General features: G+C 42.7%; 1 protein-coding gene across 1 annotated transcript; it reads right to left on the bottom strand.

Moving 5' to 3' along the window:
- Positions 1-429: 429 nt before the first annotated feature.
- ACBD3 (acyl-CoA binding domain containing 3) lies at positions 430-19,372 on the bottom strand. Its single transcript, XM_053383032.1, has 8 exons — positions 18,837-19,372; positions 9,785-9,926; positions 9,345-9,485; positions 7,928-8,086; positions 6,768-6,942; positions 5,207-5,396; positions 4,435-4,719; positions 430-2,743 (listed from the first exon to the last, which is right to left on the bottom strand). The coding sequence occupies exons 1-8, from the start codon at positions 19,183-19,185 to the stop codon at positions 2,532-2,534; spliced, it is 1,653 nt and encodes a 550-aa protein (XP_053239007.1). The 5' UTR covers positions 19,186-19,372; the 3' UTR covers positions 430-2,531.
- Positions 19,373-20,230: the final 858 nt, after the last annotated feature.

Here is a 20,230-nt window from a genome sequence, read left to right as displayed (position 1 = left end):
TTGTCGCTCCCACTATTATTCTGCACCTCTTTTTCAGGATGTGGCCACTGTGGCTCAGCTTTTAAAAAAGAGAGTAAGTGGTGGCCCTCCGGATATTGCTAGACTACAACTCCCATCATCCCTGATCACCAGTCATGCTGGCATGGGCTGCTAAATGTGTAATTGCTGCACTGCTTCACCCTCCCAGAAAAGGTTCCATATTCCATGAAGTAATCTGAATTCTGGAAGCAGGAAAATGTTCACAACTGTAATACGCCATGCAAAGTTGATACTAGACGCATGTCTGCAAACTCATTTGCATGCTGATGAAACCACTAGTCCCCATCATCTCAGTAGAGGTCAAAATTTTGCTTCTGTAAACTCTCCGTGTTCCAAATCTTATTCTTCAAACTGTAGTGATGCTGGTAGTGCTAAGAAGAAGCCAAGCGGTTCCATATAAGCAATTTTAATTCAGATTAAATATATTATTCCAAGGTATTTCGAAAGCGCGCTTTTTCTGTACTAATCAACAGTCAGAGGCATTTTTCTGGAGTTTGGATACCCAAAGCTTGACAGTAAAAATTACTGCTTTTTACAAGAAAACATATACCGCTTCCCAACAGTTGTTAAATCATAATTTTGTATGGACAAAAAAGAAATCTAATGTGTTAAATGGAATTAGTGCCTTCCTCTATTATTATTTTTTAGAACCTTTAAATACAGCTTTAAAAAAGAAGCTACATCCTAACTCCATGTGTTTATGTACATGTGAGAATGAAACATGTTAGAGCAGAACTGATCTGAGTTGACTGGAGCAGCACTAACTAGACAAAAGCTTGTAAGGCAATGCTAAAATCAAATGAGCTGGAGCAACTTAGTGCTTTTTGGAGAACCACCTCCATAAGGTGAAATAAGGGGGGAGGGAACCTCAAATATAAATGTATGTACAAATATTCAAACATAAACCCCGCTGAATCCCAACAGACCCACTTCTAGTAGAATATATATGCTTGCAGCTAATCCATAGATATTTTGCTGCAAAACAAACTTTTTTGGGGGGGAGGGGTTTGCATTCCTCATGCATCACACACTTACACAAGTCATTTCCGAAATACCTGAACTCCACCTTGTTTCTCAGAAACATGGTTCTATACAAAAGTTACGTTGCTGCAAAGGCCCAAACCCCCGCCGACCTTCGTCACGGCTGAGCAAACACACAATTTTGCAGTTTCGCTCTAAACTCACTATGCAAATTAGAACAAAGCTACTTGTTTATCTGAAAGAACATCTTACATTTCTTTTCAACACGTAATTACCAACTAGGATTAAAGGGTGCTAGAATGAGTGCACAAATGCAACCTGAATAAAACTAAAATGAGTGTGTTCCTGGCAGTGATTTCCATAACATTAGTGCAACATTAATTCCTACAACAGTTCAGACATTCTTTAATTATGTAGATGCACAAAGTGCCAACTTGGGTTTACAAGAAGGGACCCAGACAAACTTGAAAAGCTGTGCAGATAACCGGTTCTAATTTGAAGCCTACCCATATGATTGCAAGAGATAAGTACAGCAACAGAATGTCTTGTACACATACCTGACTTCTCACCAACTCAACAATAAATTGCACACAAAGGGAAAACCCCTTTATTTGAATGTGATATGTACAGGAATGCTTCTGGAGGATTATCCAAATGTCAAGGTACTTATGATCCAGCTCAGAAGTCAAAATCCTGCACATAACTTGGTCTCAGGATCTGCAGCAGATATTGGGGAAACAAAGTCTCGTGTAGTTGGCGCCCTAAATTGTTACTTTTCTCCAAATTAAAAAATAGTAATTCCCTGATGTGTACATACAGACTTGTTCTTTGCTTGCACGCGCATACATACCTTCTATGTCTCATCCAGCAGCATGATGTTTGGCCAGAGAGGTGCCAGATAACTTCTTGAATGAGAACACAAGACAAATCAGTTTCTAAACTGCATCCACTAAAGGTTTCAAGTTTAATGGTGTAAAAATCTGGACATTCAAATACAGCTTTAAGAAACTTGCTTGCTACAGTGCAGATTGCATCTGGCTCCCCCTCCACACACACCCTCCACAAATAAGGCAGATACCCTCAAATGAACAACTAACAGATTTTTTTGTTTCAAATGGTCGATGCTTACTAGGGCAGCTAACATCATACCGACTGCCCCCAATGAAACATTTCCTCCTTTGTGTGTGTGTTTAAGAGTTTGAGGGTTTTTAAAAAGTCCATCTATGCCATTTTGCATGACCTTCTGTCTGAAAGCTCTGGCAAATAACCAGGTCACCAGAGAGGACCGGGGTGGGGTGGGGGGTAGATCCTAACCTCACTAGCTGCATTAACACTGAGCTGCAGAAGAAAGCTCAACTCCCAGTTTCCAAGTTCACACACACACACACACACACACGCCATACAGATATACATCAGACAGAGTAACAGAGTCAAAAAGTCCAGTATGCTTGACCGAAGTTCCAAACAAATATGACGTCCTCTGCCCAGCCTCCAACACGACATGATGATCTTTATCTAGTATAATAGACTCTGTAGTAAACTGTTTTTGACCTCCATAATGAATAGGAGTTGTCAAATTTAAGGAGATAGACCCCTCTTCCTGGGTACTGATGGCTGCCAGCATACACTTCTTCATGACAGTCCCGTCTGTACACAGGCACAATTTCATCTAGTTGAGGCTTGTTGGCATTCTTTTTGGCTTTTTCTTCACTACTAGCGTTTTCTAAGAAAAGAGTCAGAAACAAAGCATTAGTCACTAAATGCAGCAGGCCAAACAAACTCCACAGCCAATTCTTCATGGTCAGTGCGGATTAATCCGCAGGAAGCACAGCAAAGACACGAGCCACTTGTTTAATTTAACAAAAGCAAAACAGCCCATTTTCATTTGGGCTACAACTATCAAGAAAACAGTGATGACCAACTGTTCACAAGGAGGATTTTGAGCAAGATTACCAAGGCACAATGCTAACACATCAACATTTTGATAGAAGCAACTGAGGTTAATCCCCTCTTTCCCCTCTTGGGAAACCTTATCCTGAACAAGCTAGGCTTCTGTACTGCAGGCTTCGCCAACATGCCCTGAGAATGGAGGTGTTAGTTTTGTTCCATCACTTCATAGCTTATTTTTCCCTTCCAAATCACGCATTTCTACCAATATCAGGGAGCAATAAAATTATGCTCTAAAGGTCATGGCTTTGCATCTTCCTTTACTACTAAGAGGTACCATACCTTTGCATACATGGTGGACTTTTTGTAATAGTTGATGCTAAAGGGGAATTTTAAAAATTGCTCAGGTGACTTATCAGCAAACTCCTGGTTACTGATTCTAAGACCAACTTGATGTCAATAGGAACAGAGATCCTCAATCACTTGGACAGAACTGGTCCATCCTACAGCTTGTACAGATATAAATCATAGCCTGTTATTCCCACTAGGAAATAGCTGAAAATGGGCTACTATTTATTTCAACACTTTATTTGTAACTAAACTGGGGCATGAAGTACACAAGAGCTACTGTCAAAGCTAGCAAGTCAGCCAGCCCAAGTGTCATGTTATATGGAAGCTGATAAGATCCTAGCATGAAGTTGGAGTGAGCAAAAAAACAGGTGCACAGATCCAACATCCACAGATGTTCTTTCCTCCCACACTACAAGGACCAATACTTCCTAGTCAAAGGTTTAGAATCTAAGCAAGGTGCGGAGACAACAAAGCACAGCATCACTCAGTTGGATAATGGTCCCACAATGCAATCTTCCCCAGTTACAAGGAAGAGATGCAAAGATGCCAAACAGGCCCTTTGAGTGAGTAAAAGCTGAGGAAACAGAATATCTGCAAAGTCACACATAACCACAAAGGGTAAGAAAGAAAAGTTACTAGGCAATTACAAGACAGTAAAATCTGAAAGTGGGACTTGGAAGCAGATTAAGGGCCTACACACAAACCTGTATTCTTTGAGTTTAGAGCCAGGAGTGTCATGGCAACTTGAACAACTGAGCTCTAAGCACTGAGACTTCATGTTTGTCAGGGACATACATGAAAGTGTATTGCCATAACAACTTTCCAATTAATTTTAATTCTGCAGTGGTTTGGAAATTCCCTCCAAGTTGAGAGGTCTCCTGTTAAGGCTATACAGCAGGAGAACCACCATCATCCTGGAACCTTGCTGTCAATCAAGGCTGCATAAAAACACAGGGAAGGCCATTTAACTTACCTTAAATGGCTCCTACGAAAGATTTCTTTTCCTACACTAGCCAACCTGCAACATCCCAGGGTTTTCTGTCACTATGTCTCACTTGCCTGCACACACTGGACACCACCTTTCTAAATTCCAAGATGACAGAAAGTGTAATGCAAAGCCTGCTACAGCTTCTTTCAGGACTCAAAACCCCTACGAGGTATATAAAATAAAGATACCTTCCTCCTCTTCCTCGTCCTCACTGGATTCACTAACATGTACGCTGACTGCTGTGTTAGGGGAGTCTGTCCATTCAAAATATACCCCAAAACCAATGTCATAATTGTCTGTAGCAAACTCCCAGAAGAGATAAGAACCCTCTTCATGAGTTGGTACACGAACGGTCACGACTTCCCCTCTGCCAACCGTAATCACAGAGTCTGCATCCTGGCGGATCTTCTCTTTGAAGTCTGCAATCTGGGGTCGTGTCCACATGGATGGTGCTGCTATGACTGGAACAGATTCTTAAAAAAAAAAAGAGGGAAACAAACAAAAAATGTTCAGTTCAGACAGAGAATTGTGTTGCAGCATCCTATAAAACGCCTCCTGCAAATAAGGGGCAACATGGCAAGGCCTCCCTCCCAAAGAGGCTCCTTGCAGATTACTTTGAAGCCGAGGAAAATCAGCCTCATCTGGTCACCATCTCATAGCCTTTCTCCCTTGGAAGGCTGGTTTAACCAAGTTTGCTTTTGTATATTTCACCCTATACCACGTATGCTACCTTACAGCCCTGCAATAACGTGGACACAACAGGAAAGTGCAATACCCAAATTTTTCTTCCCATGCTTCTTAGTTAAGCAGTGGGAAACTGCTGGTTCACAGACGAGAGAGTGTGTTTTGCATGCCCATACTAAGTTGGGGTCATTAGTTGCCAAAGGCAGAATGCTACAAAAGATTCAGCCAGAAACATGGAAGTAGTTTCTTTCAGAGTAGAAGAATCTTTACTCTTACCTTTTGGTCCATTCTCCAGTGCTTCTTCTAAAGCATCAGTTTCCGGGTCTTTTTCAGGGCTGTCTGTATGTGCACTAGCCTGTCCATTAACTGATGGGATTTCCCCTATGTTAGGTGGGCTTGCTTTTGATACAGAAGTAACTGAAGTCCCCGCTGTGGCTGCTGCTTCCTGCTGCTTTTGCAAAGCTGCCTGCAAATTAAAAGCCAAAGCTAAACGTAAGGGCAATGAAAGATGCAGAGCACATTTTGGAAGTTTGCAGAGTGCTACTGGTGGGAAATATGCAGGTGGAAGTTGCACGGAATCTACTATTGTGTTTTAACCGAACAAAATGAGGCAGCCAGATTCCAGTAAGTCAGTTTGAAGGGGATAGGACACTGGCAGAGTTAAAACACTAGGCAGGAGCATGACTTGTCAGATTGTCTGAGGCATATGGGACTGAGAGATGAAGCATCAAACCCCCTGATGATGAGAGTAGCAGTGCTTAATGCTATGCAGAGTAGCAGACGCTGGATTTCCACTTGAGAACTGAGCCTGAGTGTTAACATAGCATAACAGTGATCCATTTCAATCTCTGAATGCTTTTTTTTTTTTTAAAAAGCAATCTCTCCAGTAGTTTTTATGTCCAAGGTGTTATGTGTTTATTTGCCTGAATTGCTTCTGAACAATGTATAGCTCAAGCTAGTCTTTGGAAAATGCCTATTTCACACTGAAGTCAACCAAACCTCATCTGGGATGTGGCTAACTTGTGGCGCATGGGCTGGATCGGGCCCCTCAAATCACATGAAGTAGCCCTCAAAGTCCCATAGCAAGATTTCTTGATCTGATCAGGAGATAAATGCTATCTCTCTCTGCTCTTTAGAGAGCAATCACTAAAGAGCAGACAGGGTGTTCTATTTCCTGATGGGTGCATAAAATCTCTCTAAACAGCAGTCAGAGGGGTATTTTATTTCTGATCTCACTACACTTTTCTAGGAGAGGGGTGGGCAGACTTCAGTCTTGCCAGATCTATTTTGCTTTTTACCAGAACACCAAGATTTACTAATCAGAACCAGGTGTGAAATTTGAATTAAAGAAGAGGGTGCATCTGAGAATATTCTGAGTTCTGAACATTGTTTTCTGTGAAAGAACCAGTTCAACAGTACTTTCACACAAAACTTTATTTTGTGAGGGAAGTTACTTTGCTGTTTGCTACTGTTTGGCAATTGGGAGTCAGTAACCCTTGCCAAACTACTGCAAATCACCCTAGAGATGCCTCAGAAAAGACCCCCACTCTAGTACAAGATACCTGCTTTCAAGATTTCTAGAAAGGTCTGAGTAATAAGGTCAGCACAGACAAATCAGTGTGTGTATGTTAATAGATTCTTAACCTTCTTCAGAAAGAATTCAGAAACACTAGATACATTTTTCAGAAATAATTTTATAGACCCGATACACCATTAGAATTTGTATTCCCACCTTCACCGTTAACTGCAATATAGACAAATGGTCTCACTGAAATCTCCAAAGTCAGCTGTACATCTATCATTCTATAAGCTGCACTGCCAAGATGGTGCAATATACCTGTTGCTGTGCCAGCTGGACCTGATAAAGTTGCTGCATGTACTGTTGATAGTGCTGTTCCTGAAGTTGCCGAATCAGGACCTGCTGCTGCTCGTAGTTGCCTGGGTACTGCTGGGCTGCATACTGCTGGAACTGAACAGCCGTCTGAGAGTTCAGTGCTGCCATGATCTGCTGTCTAGATAAGGGACAAAGTTACCCTGAAATACAACTCCGAAGGCCAGATTGAGGAGTAAAATTTTCAAACATAACACATTTGTTAGTGCAATTAAACTATGAAACACTTGGCATTTATTTCGGGAAACACAATAGCTGAGTAAACATGACACGGATGAGGGGAGTGCTAGGGGACACCAAATCATAAGGCAGAGCCTCGTTAGCTATGAAAGACTCCTTCCTACGCAATGCAAATCCACAGATCAAATTTTCTAAACATGGCTGGTTTCTAAACAAGATGGATTCTAAGGGGACTTACTGCCAGAATGCGCCTTCTGTCTAAAACTCACTTGGTGGTTCCAGCTTCTGTCAAAATGAAACTCCCTTGAGGTACTGCATTACAGTTATTTCAGGGCCCACTTCTGGAATAGACAACTCAACCATGAGAAAGTGTATCACTCCATAAGTGGTCCTATCCATCATTTGGAAAGTTCTCTTGTAACCAGCCAGATAAGGAATTTCTACTTCATAAGTAATCCAACCTACAACTTTCATTACTTTTTCAACGTGTGATTTTTCGTATAATTGGAGCCCTAATTAAATACTCATTTTTATAAGCAAATTGCCATGTAGGCAAGTAATATGCCCCTTTTAGGATTTAAGGGGAAGGAACAACTGGACTCATCACCGAGGAAATGCTCTGGCTATACTAGATGGGAATGTTAAGCTTCTGATAAAGTGTTTGGTTTAAACTACAAAGATATGGAGGCAGGGCAGATGTTTAAACCACTGGCGTAGGGTATATTGCACAGACAGCGGAATTTGATACAGGTTCAAATCCAATCAGCTGTAAAGCTTACTGTGTGGCCTTGGGCAAGTCACCACTCCCCCAGCCGTAGATTATTGTGAGAATAAAAGGGGATAACCCCATACACAGAGGTTATTTTCAGCAAGATGGGATGGAAGGGTGATAAATGAACAAGGAATGAGTCCTGCTGACTCCTTACTTCTGTTGCTCCATTCGGAGCCTCTCTTCTTCTATCCGCCGCCTCTCTTCCTCTTCTCTTCTCAGCCTCTCCTCTTCTTCTCGTCTGCGTTTCTCTTCCTCCTTTTGCAAACGCTCTCGTTCTTCTTCTTCACGTTGCCTACGTTCTTCCTCTTCCCTCCTGTAACAGCCATGTTTACCAGACATTTGGACACCAGGCAATAGGAATCCCGAGGAGCTGCTGTTTTACCCTCCCATTTAATGCAGTTTTCTGCTTCAGTTTTATCTTCTAGGCAGAAATTCGAAAAAGTTAAGCCTTTTCTCATGTCACACCCCCATGGCAGCTGTTTTGTGACTGGCACCCCCAAAATTCATTGTTGGTGACCCCTGTTCTAAACTCTTATAGAAAGGAACTGTTTCCATGCAATATGAAGGATGGCACCAGCATGTAAACAAAGGAACATGACTGACAGGAGGTACAGTGTAAGGCACAAAGTTCAACTTTTCAACCAGTATCCAAATCATATACTGATATCTTCCTAGAATTTCAGAAGTTAAACAGATGAGGCTCCTAATCTAAACCACATGTAAACGTTAGATAAGATTCACCCATAATGGGAGAAAAAGTAAAATATCTGGGTATCTGCATTTCCTGTAAAACTATTATTTTCAAGACAAGAAACTATCTGTCTTCAAAGCTAGGAAAAACTGCACTACAATTCACAGCTCCAGAAAAAGATTGTTAAAAAGCAATTAAAAACAGTTGAAGAACTGTATCAGAGATGGGGAATCTCCAGTCCACAGGCCAAATTATTTTTAACAAATTTATTTAATGCAGGTCCCAATTGGGTCCACAAGGCTGTCTTCCCCAAAACATGCCCACCACCCCACACCTGAAGTCATACATGACATCAGATGTGGAGCAAGTAGAGATGTGGTTGTAGTGAAACAACTGTGACCCTTAAAGTGCACTGATTGTTCTTTGGCAAGGGAGTCTTGCCATCAGAGCCAATCAGCTGATCGCCAGTTACATCAAGCGCCATGGGATCAGTAACAGAGTTCACAACTGCACTACAGAGTTCCATAGCAGAGTTGATCCCTGTCCAAACTGGGCTTGCTGTCAGCACTGACAGCAGGCCCAACTGGGATTGGTACTAACAGGAAGTCCAGAGCAAGGGTTGCTGTAAGCACAAATGTTCCTTTGTTTTACCAGTATGAATTCGGGTTGGTGATATAAAGGATGTTGCTCTGCAGACATGGCTGGAGCTGTACCCACAAAGGATAAATGTAACTTTGGGTCACCTTACATCATTGTGATACTCAGTGGTTGACAAGAATGGCCTACAGGGATCCAACTAAGTGACTGTTAGATATGAGAGCTGGAACACAAGCACACTTTATGAACTCCCACCCAATTTCAGAGAGGCACAAGAGCTTACCTTTTCTTTTCCTGTTCTTCTTTCTCTATTTTATGGGAGGTAACATATGTTGAGAAGAGATGGCAGCACCTATTTAGGAGCTTTACAAACTCTATCATGGAGTCTTGCTTTGCCATGTTTCCAAGGGCAGCCCATTCTTTCCTGCAGGTAGGAAGGCAAGTAACATTGCATTTTGTCTAGCAAGCAGCATGTATAAACACAGAATGAAAGCACTGATTTATCAAGTTGGGAGATAATACGGGAACTATGCTTGGCTTCTGAAATCCTGCACTCTGTGAACTGAATAGCAATCTCTCCTTAGTTTAGCCAAAGGGAAGAGAACCCAACAGAAAGTTGACACACAAGCTATATCTGCAGAGGGGATTGGAAAAAAGATTCCAGTCAAGTAAGCCCAAATGTCTATTCTACAGACAGATCCATAAAATTCAATAGCTTTTTACCTTCTGTCATTCCCCAGGACATCAAAGAACCCAACTTCAGGACATGTGTCTGGATTGTAAGGTCCCAGCAGAACCTGCTTATGCAGCGCCACAAGTCTGAGTTTTTCTTCGTATGTTGGATGAAATGCTTTGCCATCTTTTTCTGAAGATAAATGATAATATTGCTTTAAAAACAAATATGGCCAAAGTCTGTGTACCAGACCCTTGATCATCTTGGTCACCCTGCTCTGCACAATTCCAGCTTGTCAATATTCTTCTTAAATTGTGGTGCCCAGAACTGGACACAGTATCCCAGGTGTGGTCTGACCAAGGCAGAATAGAGCAGGACTATTTCTTCCCTGGATTGGGACACTAGACTTCTGTTAATGCAGCCTAGAATGGAATTATTATTATTATTATTATTATTATTATTATTATTATTATTATTATTATTATTATTTGCTGCTGCATCACACCGTTGACTCATGTTAAGCTTATGGCCCACTAAGACCCATAGATCCTTTTCACATATAATACTGGGCCAGTGCTATTTTTTCTAGAAAAAGAGGTGCAAGAACTCATCATGAACACCTCCCTTGTTCTCTTAAAATGGCAATGTGCCAACCTGAGAGGTGCCAGAACTGAGTTCCGGTGAGTTCTAGATGAAAAAAGCCCTGCTACTGACAATCCAGGTGTCCCCCATCTTATATTTGTGCAGCTGGTTCTTTCTGCCTAAATGTAGAATCTTGCATTTGTCCCTATTGAAATTCATTCTTTTAGGTTTGGCCCAGGTCTCCAATCTGTTAAGGCCATCTTGAATCCCAATTCTGGCATTGGCTACCCCTCCCAGTTTGATGAGCACCCCCTTGATACCTTCATCCATGTAATTTATAAAGACATTTAACAACAATGGGCCTAGGACAGAAACCTGTGAGGGAATAAGTCAACTCATAAGTCAACTCATTGGGATCTACTTCAGGTAAATATGCAGAAAATGTGGCTGCAAGGCTGAAATTCCTACCCTGACACATTTGCTAGTTAGCCTCACTGAGCTCCGTGGGAAGCCTTCAAAAGGAGTTGCCAAAAGCCTCAGTACACATAATAGTACCCTGTATCTTATGCTGTCTGTGATGAACAGAAGTGCTGTTTCACAACGACAAAAGAGAGTCATTATGGCGTAATAAAGCAGAACAGGGGGATCCTGGGTTCAAATTCCCAATCAGTCATGAAGCTCACAGGGTGACTCTCAGCCTATCCTACCTCACAGGATTGTTGCAACGATAAAAAATGGGGGGTGGTTATGTATGCCATCTTGAGCTTCTTGGAAGGATGGGATAAAAACATGATAAAAATAGAAAGAGAAGATTGACATTGTATAGACAGGGCCATAAAGAATGAGCTCTCGTCTTCTATAAAGGTTCTCTATATCACATTTTTGTTCTCTATAAAGGTACCTGTCTGCTGCTTTATGGTTTCCATTACTTAAACCCTGATTTTGACTATTGGCTAGACTTGAAGCTTGCCCAGAAGTTAATTCTTCATGTTATTTTATATTACACATTCCAGAATGTGATTTAGATAGTAAAATTACCAAAATGTTAGTGGAGCAAACAAGTGGTTTTTACTTTCAATTATTAAAAAGCAGCTTAATGAATTATTCACAAAAATGGCTGCTAATTCAGTTGCAGAGAGTCAGAGACGGGCAGACCTGAAAGGGCTTTATTAAAAGCTGCACAGCAAATAAATAATAAATAACAACCCATTCTGCAACTTTAACCTCGCTCTTCTGTACCAGGACCAAGAGAAATGCCACCCGTTAATTTCTGAAGTGTCCCACAATTATAAATTCAGCCTCAAAAGGTTGACCCCCCCTGGCAAGTGTACCCCAAATGAAACTGTTTACACTCCACCAGAAAAGAAAGAGCATGCTATAATTCAGTTTCAGTTCTATTTTAAACTCTAATCTGGGCTCAACTTTGAAACAGCAGTCAATCTCGCCCAGCTGTAAGAAAAACAAACTTTGGTTTTGATGAACGTTAAAACCAATGCTAGCACGTTTAATGATCCCCCAAAGTACATGCAGAAGCAAACGCTGGTAAAAATGGACCAAGACCACAAAACATGGATCAATAACGCAAACAACTGGCTTCCTATAGCTACCAGTTGGTCTCCTATAGCTACCATCTGAAATAATCAACCTAAATGAAACAGATATAATTCAAGGCCGGTGACAGATGCATGTCCTTCCTCAAGGGAGCCTCAAACTCACCACCACCAAAGGACAACTTTACAGACAGCCCTAGAGAGGGGTCCTCCCAGCTAACCCAGATGCCAACTCTGTACCTTACCCACTCAAGCAGCATTCTTACAAGACCTGATAACATTGCAGATTTATTCACCAGGGCAGCATTCACCACGCTCCAACTGCATCCTCCTGCACTGAGCAGGCCCCTTCCAGCAACAGGAGTACGCATCACAATATTATTAGTAGTGATGACACTAGCAATAATACAAGCAATAATGCTGTTCTTACCTTTTATAAATGATGCTCTACATGGAAGTGTCACAGGTAAACAGTGGAACCCAATGCATTGTATGATCTATTGCCCCTCAGTACAGTGGAACCTCGACTTACCTCTGCCTCTTCTCACAGACGTTCCAAGTTGCGACCGCGGCAAACCCGGACGCAAACACCGGGTTTGCCGTGATTCGTGCATGTGGCTTCTGCCATCTGCGCATGTGCACAAGCGGCTGCCACCATCTATGCATGCACAGAAGCGCGCTGCCGCCGAATGCGCATGTGCACAACAGCGCCTCTACTAGCGTCCAGTTTTGCCCAGCAGATGGGCCTCCGGAACGGATGATCATAAGCAGATGTTGTACTGTATTTACAGACTCCCTCTCTGCTCCCAAGAGAGACTACATTTTTTATCTTTATCAAAAGGTCACACGAACACATATAGGTATTTGGCAATACTTTCATGTATTAAAACTTTTTTGTTTAAGAACTGTTCCTCAAGCTCCTCTAAGAATTGTTTTGGTGTATAAGGAGAGGAAAAGCAAGTGCCTTGCTCATCACGGGCAGATGTGCACATAAGTGTCAGAAACAGGCACAAATCTACTCTGGTAGTGCTGGTCATACTTTTAGTGACTTGTTTCTAGAAAACAGCTTGAAGAATTACAAGAACTTGAAAAGAATGAAAGCACACATTGAAGGCAAGGGCAGCTCTACAACACACCCTGGAAAACAGCAACTGTTTTTACCATCTTAGATGGGGACCTGCTAAAATGCATTAAAAGCTGCAGATTATGTGGCTTAATTAAGGCAGACTTTTCTGGGACATATGCCTGAACAGTGTTTGCTGTCACCCAGATGGTAATTTCCTTGTGGCAAGACGCACAAGCCCATTAATGATACCAAAAAAATAAAAAAAAATAAATGCAAATGCCACATTACAGATTCAGCGTAAGAATCAAGATTAAAAGCGTGCCTGTACAGAAGTTCGTTTTCTGTCATATGGTGTCAAGCTTTCAACCGGGGAGTTCTCTGTAATGACCAAGTTAGGCGTAGATCAGATTCCAGTGCTCAATGGAAAAAAGAGCCTGACTATCTATCTGCTCAAGGATGCTGTGGAAAATGCAAGAAAGAACTAAGCAAGTGACTTCTGGGGTGAGGGCTTAGTAACATTACAAAATCCACAGTAAGGCAATATGTTTATTGGGCCGATCAAAATGTCAATAAATCGTGAGCAAGCTTCTAAGTACTCCAGAACCCTTGATAAGGCTAGATGTAAAAGAAAGGAAAGAGATGAGAGAAAGAAAGGCTGGTATGGGATTAAAGCCATTTCCTACTGCATTGGTCTCTGGTTGGAAACTTGGCTGTCAAGGTTCACAATGCAACTGCAAGCAGTGTTTCAGAATTTTCTCAAGCCATGATGGCTTTAAAGGGCTTAGGAAGTATCTATAAAATATGGTAGCTACTTACAAGTTTGCAGCCATTTATTTCAATCAGGCAAATTAAAGCACAGGACTGCAGGAATGTTAACCACTCTGAAGAAACTCCGCAAACTATCCTTTTGTCTTAGGTCATATTTGAAAATAACTGTTAACTGCAGGATGACTACCAACATGAGATCCTGAATAACCTTGTCATACTAAGCTTGTACTAAACAGTAAATTGGGATTTGAATGGCAATAAAGAGGCTTCACTCTCTTTGGCCTGCATCATGTCCTCTATTGGATACTTTGCTTAAACAAAATTTGGATTAACTCACTAAAGTTTTATTTTTCGAAGAATAAATATCATCAGAACCAACACAACTGAAAGTTGCGGTGAAAACAAGCTCTACAAAGAATGTGAGGTTCAGGTCCTTTTTCACCAGAAAGATGCTTGAGAGGAGGAAACAAGAGACAGAATCAATTAAGAAAAGAAGACCTTCACTGAGAACAGATAAAGGTAATCTGATGAGAGAGAATGAAAAGTTCAAGGGCTTGTATCAAACAAAGTGTACTTTCTAAATGGCATCCTTCTGTGCCCCTTAGGAGAAGAGGCTTCTAGATTACAACCTACTGTATATTATTTGAATTCATTAACACACATGAATCTCCTAAATGCTCCTGCCTCCAAAAGTTCAGCATTTTAATGTAAAGATACCTCATGTGTTTATGGAGACATTACACTGCATTGGGTTTTTGTGGGGGACGGACAGGGGAATCAAATTTGAAAATATTCTCATGTCCTACAACTGACTCTGATCTCATCTAGAATATGTATTTTATTTAGAAAGAAAATACAGTATGCTTATTTTATATAAATTTTGAGTAATTTTTCAAACAGTCAAAACTACGTAGTAGAAATGAAATATCTGATAGCATGTCTTTTAAAAAAATCTGAATTACCGTACATGTAAAGCTTTCTTTGGAAATTTGGTTTCATTAGAACGCTTGTAAATATTTTAAGGCACAATTCCTCAAATAATGCTGTTACATTTAAAAATAATAAACTAAGGCACCGAGATATGTTAACATACTGGTTTTAGGATGCCCAAAGCATCGTACATGGCCCATGTTTCATTGGCATAATCCGCTTTAAAAGGTTACAAGTTTGAAACTGCCCAATTTTGCTGGTACTGAGTCCATTCACTGTTATTAACATTATGAAGCAATCCATATTTATAAAGCAGCCAGTGGAAAAATTTCTTCCCTACATTTCATTTCAGTCCCATTCAGGTCTTCCTCAAAAACTGAGGATGCCAAAACTAAACTGAAATATCAGAGTCAGGCCTCTCACTCACACGTTTACAGAAACACCAGCTTTACCTTGGCTGTTAAAAATCAGCCCCATCTAAGAATGGCCCATCAGTGCCATTCCACTTACAGAGGTACCCCGGGTTAAGTACTTAATTCGTTCTGGAGGTCCGTTCATAACCTGAAACTGTTCTTAACCTGAAGCACCACTTTAGCTAATGGGGTCTCCTGCCGCCACTGCGCCGCTGGAGCACAATTTCTGTTCTCATCCTGAAGCAAAGTTCTTAACCCGAGGTACTATTTCTGGGTTAGTGGAGTCTGAAACCTGAAGGGTATGTAACCTGAAGCGTATGTAACCCGAGGTACCACTATATTCTATTGTGTTCACTGAACAGTGACCATGCCTCATCTATTCAAGCTTGCTTACGCTGTAGCTGGTTTGTGTATTAAGGCCTTGTGCTGATTTATCCAACTTGTCCAAATCGAGGTTTACTTTGCTGTCTCCACAAAGTATAGAGAGTGTTCTTAAAATGTTGGGAGCTCTTTATACCTAGTACAATATTTTTAGGAACTAGGTCAGACGAAATTAGAAAACGCCCCAAGACAATTCTGGGAGAATGATGGCAACAGCCTCCCCCACCTACCTCCTTTCCTTGCCCTAGTACCAGAGATTTTCTAAGTCAGACACTCCAGCCAGCATGGCCAAAGATCACAAAGAATGGGAACTGTAATCCTTAAGAACTGGAGGACACCACATTTGGCTACCCCCGGCTCAAAGTGGAAATGGCACAGTGCCTAAACTTGGGACTTTACTGCTGAGTCATGGAAAACTACCCTGGCTACAAACTGTAAATCCAATTTTGACTCTGTATGAAAATAGAATGACAAGTGTCTATTTAGTACACAAAACTATCTAAGAGAAGATAAGGAATGTTTTATACATACACTGCATTGTGTTGATAATATGTTATCAAGGAAGTTAAACTAATGCATTTACAAACTCCCAATGACCACACATACACTGTTGGTTAAAGCATTGATAAGGAACAAACATGGTATCAGAGGACTGTGTCCTTTTCAAATACAGTGGTACCTCTAGTTACAAACTTGATTTGTTCGGGAGGTCTGTTCTTAACCTGAAACTGTGCTTTCGCCGCTGGCACACCATTTCCATTCTCATCCTGGGGCAGTTCTCAACTCGAGGTAACTCTTCCAGGTTAGCAGAGTTTGTAACCTGAAGCGTTTGTAACCTGAGGCGTTTGTAACCTGAGGCGTTTGTAACTCAAGGTACCACTGTAACTTTATTCACACCAGAAAAGTATTCATATTAATTTCTGTAAAAGCAACACAGGATACTAAATTAATTTAGTAAAGTATGAAGTTTCAAATGCAATAGCCTATTTGATTAAATGCAATAGCATTTCTTATAAGATCCCACCCTGCTATATTGATAGTAGGGTAGGATCTTATATTGTTTGAATTATAGTATTAATTAATTCATGACAAATGATCTGAAATGACAGCTCAGGCCATGCTGCTTCTGAACAATACATACTAATGCATCCAAAACTCTCATCATGGAGAGTGAGGCAGCTGACTATTGCTGTGCAAATGGTTAGGACAAGCAAAACTATTTTTTTGAGTTCAGCAAGTCACAGTTGTGGCAAGATCATGAACATTTATACAAAAGACAATATCCCAAATGTGACCATCTGTGGAATGTTGACATATTAAATAAATGCATTTTAAAACCATATTTTTAAAGAAATAGCATATTTTCTGTCCAGGGCTAGATCACGGCGGCAATCCTATATCCATTCTTTGGTAATTTGCTTTTCAAGTGAAAAGGCACAGGATTGTGCTGCCTCACAGAAGAACACTATCTAGAAAGAAGATGAAAGGGGCAATTCATATTTCTTGAGTGTACTCATGACTGTCTTAACCTGGGATGCCTAACATTTTTTGGCCCAGGGACTCGGCCAACCTTCTAGAAGCCACATGCCAGTGGGTGTGGCCACTCCAAATTCTTGCACACATTTATTCATATGCATGCATAGACTGACAAACATGCACACCCCTTTCCACTCACCCCAACACCAATAGTACTTTTTTCTTTTTGAAGTTCTCTCTGAAGGATATTGCAAAACTGGCATCTTTTTTAAAAAAAGATTTTGCAGATCACTTGATAACAAGATGTTGACTCTTCATTCCTTTAGAAAGAGTCTTTCTTGGGTTTCATTTAGATATTACAAGTGCATTCTATTAATCAAATCTCCTGGGAAGATAACTATTAATGTGAAAGCCACAAAAACTATTTCGAAGAGAACATCCAGGAACAGCAATATAGCAGAAAAGGCTGCTGTACTTGCAAATGTAATATGAGTTGCAGAAATGAGTCCACAACAGCAATTTGTTGTTAGGTATGCTGTACTTGTGGTTTTGATGCTTCATTTTTGATTCTGTGAACTGCTTTGGGTCCATTTTTTATGTAAAAGGAGAAGGAAAGAGAAGTTATTAAAATTAAAATAAAACAAAGCAGGGCCTAGAGAAGGGGTTTTTTATTTTAGGTTCTTTTATCCACCCATCAGATGGGCAAACTCAGTCTGAAAAAGGCAACTCACCTTGCCTTTATTTTCCTCATGATCAGCTCACCCACACTGTGGGAGAAGTGGAGAGCAGTAACACTGCAGCGGAGTAACACTCTTTTGCTTTTCATGCAAAATAGGAGGCTCATGAGTACAAGAAATTTGTTTCTTAAAAACTTAAGCCGCCACTGACAAAATGATATTTCCCCCCTTGGCAAGTTAGTTTAATTGAGGGCAGAATCTGAACAAGCATGATGTAAGTATGCAGTGCTTTTATTAAGAGCATCATAGCACCTTATATTGTCTTGATTAGCACAAAGATGCTTCCATTTCACAAAATAATCTTAAGTGCTTTAACACTAAGTAGTCCAAATCACTGCCATTAGTGCCTCAAATAAAAGCTAAATTGAGCAAACAAAATCAGTAAGTAAGCGATCCCTTCTGTCATTGAAACATGTCCTTATCTGACTCATCCTCATATTTATATTACCCACTGCACTTCTCATGGTTTTCTTCAACTTTACTGAAGGGCATACTTTGTCATAAAACATCCTGGGGAGACTAAGTTGTTGACCAGGACCACACCGAACCAGTTTCACCTTTGATGACGTTTTCAGGCAAACAGCCATCATGCTCTATGAATGAATGAATGTTATGAGGCCCTAAGCTACCATCTTTCTTTAAGAATAGACCACGTCTCCTAAAACAGAGTTCATATTCCACATACCACTCAACATATCGGAGCCTAATTTCCAAAGGCTACTCCTTCACAGAAGAAACACGGTTTGCAACCACAGCTCACCTCCTATTAACAGCCCCATAGACAGATATAGATAGGTAAGTAGATAGATATATATAGATAGATGTGTGTGTGATTTAAAAATCCCACCAACTCCTTCTGCAGAAAGCAACTCCCCTTTTACTGCAAAGTAAAACGCTGTCGTTTCTTCACAGCAACCCTTTGAAGCAGGCCTTCTCCTCACCTCAAATTTGCACAAGGCACAGAGAAACGAGGCGAGCCTGCAAACCAGGGCTCGAGGTTGCAAAGAAAGATTAAAAAAAAAGACTTTGGAAATGGACTCTGTCAAGCTTCGGGGACCGGGGTGGTGAGGGAAGAGAGAGAAATCTCCCAAGCCTCCTTCCCCCCACCCACCCGCTCCTTGAAGGATGGCCGGGAACGGGGGTCGGGATCGGGGGAGGTCGCAGACTTCCAGCTCCCTTCCCGCCTCCTGCGCGGTCACCTTTGAAGAAGCGCAGCGCCAGGCCGTACAGCTCTTCCAGGCCGAAGCCCCAGCGTCGCTCCAGGCTCAGCACCCCGCCCTCGTCGTCGCCATCGCCGCCGCCGCCGCCAACCTCCCCGTCGCTGTCCCCGCCGCCGGCCTCGTCCTCCCGCTGCTGCTGCTGCTGCTGCCCCGGCTGGGCTCCGGCTGCCCCCGCCCGGCCTCCTCCTCCTCCTCCGCGGCCCCCCGGGGCGAGCAGCGGCCTCGCCTCCGCCTGGCCCGGCCGGGCGTCCTCCGAATCCGGGCTCAGGGTCAGGCCGTCAATGGAGACCTCCAGCCGCTCGGAACTCAGCGCCGCCGCGGCCGCCATCGCCTGCCTCGCCCCCCGCTGCTCCGCAGGGCGGCCACGTCTCGACTTCCTGCTGCCGCCCGGCGACCCGGATCTTCCGGCACCCGAAAGGGCCTGGCGGGGCGGAGGCAGGGGAGGAGCAGGAGTCGCGGCTTCGGGAGCCGAGGCTTCCGGCGGGCCTCGCGAAAAGACGGGGGAGAAGGCCTCGGCTTCCCCAAGGGACCGGCGCCAGAGGCTGCTGCGCCAGAGGCCTTAGCGAGGCGCGGGCTCCGCTGAGCGCGGCGAGGCTTGCTTGCGAGTAAGCACGCGCAGGGCTGCCTTCTTCATTTCCGGGAGGCGGCAGCGGTGGCGGCGTCTCTGTGACGTCCGGCAGCCGCGTGAGAAGCGGGCATTCAACAGGTGCTGTTGCTGCTGCCCTCGCCGGCTCTGCAGAAAGGCGAAGCAGCACCTGTTGGTTTGCTCCACAAAAGCCCCGGGAAAGGGAGCTCGGCGGCAGGGCGCCTGTTTTGCATGCAAAATGTCTCTGGTGCATAGCTGTCAACTTTTCCCTTTTCTTGCTTGGAACCCTATTCGGAATAAGGGAATTTCCCTTAAAAAAGGGAAAACGTTGACAGCTATGCTCTGGTGCAACACGCACACGCACGCATATTCAGGTAGGGCTGGAACTGGGAGAGATTCCCGCCCGATGCCCTGGGGAGCCGCTGGAGGCAAAGCTGAGCTAGAGGGGCGAGTGAAATTGACTCCAGTGTAAGGCAGCTTCCTTTGAGTGGGGAGGGAGGAGGGGGAACTTCTTAACACTGGATTTACTTTAGAAAAATATTGCAAGAGCTGGATGCTCCCAGGGATGGGGAGATCCTGTGGCCCTCCAGATGTTGCATTCCTTCCATCTGTCAGCTCCCATCAATCCCAGAAACAAGGCCAATAGTAATGCATGATAGAAGTTGTACTGCAGCAGCATCTGGAAAGGAGCACTCTCATTCCTCATCCCTTACTTCCAGATACAGTGAAATAAATAACCTTTGTCTCCCTGCTCCGCCACCCAGGACAGATAAAGCTTACAGCCCAG

Source organism: Podarcis raffonei, chromosome 3, assembly GCF_027172205.1.
Source record: "Podarcis raffonei isolate rPodRaf1 chromosome 3, rPodRaf1.pri, whole genome shotgun sequence".
Classification (NCBI taxonomy): domain Eukaryota; kingdom Metazoa; phylum Chordata; class Lepidosauria; order Squamata; family Lacertidae; genus Podarcis; species Podarcis raffonei.
The sequence above is the reverse complement of the archived record's forward strand: the minus strand, read 5'-3'. Positions and strand labels throughout refer to the sequence as shown.

Excerpts from the sequence above, each read along its gene's own strand:
- ACBD3 (XM_053383032.1), bottom strand. The coding sequence starts at position 19,185 with ATGGCGGCCGCGGCGGCGCTGAGTTCCGAGCGGCTGGAGGTCTCCATT. Across the intron at positions 9,927-18,836 it reads GGCGCTGCGCTTCTTCAAAG|AAAAAGATGGCAAAGCATTT; the intron begins GTGACCGCGCAG and ends ATTTATCTTCAG. Across the intron at positions 9,486-9,784 it reads GTCCTGGGGAATGACAGAAG|GAAAGAATGGGCTGCCCTTG; the intron begins GTAAAAAGCTAT and ends TCCTACCTGCAG.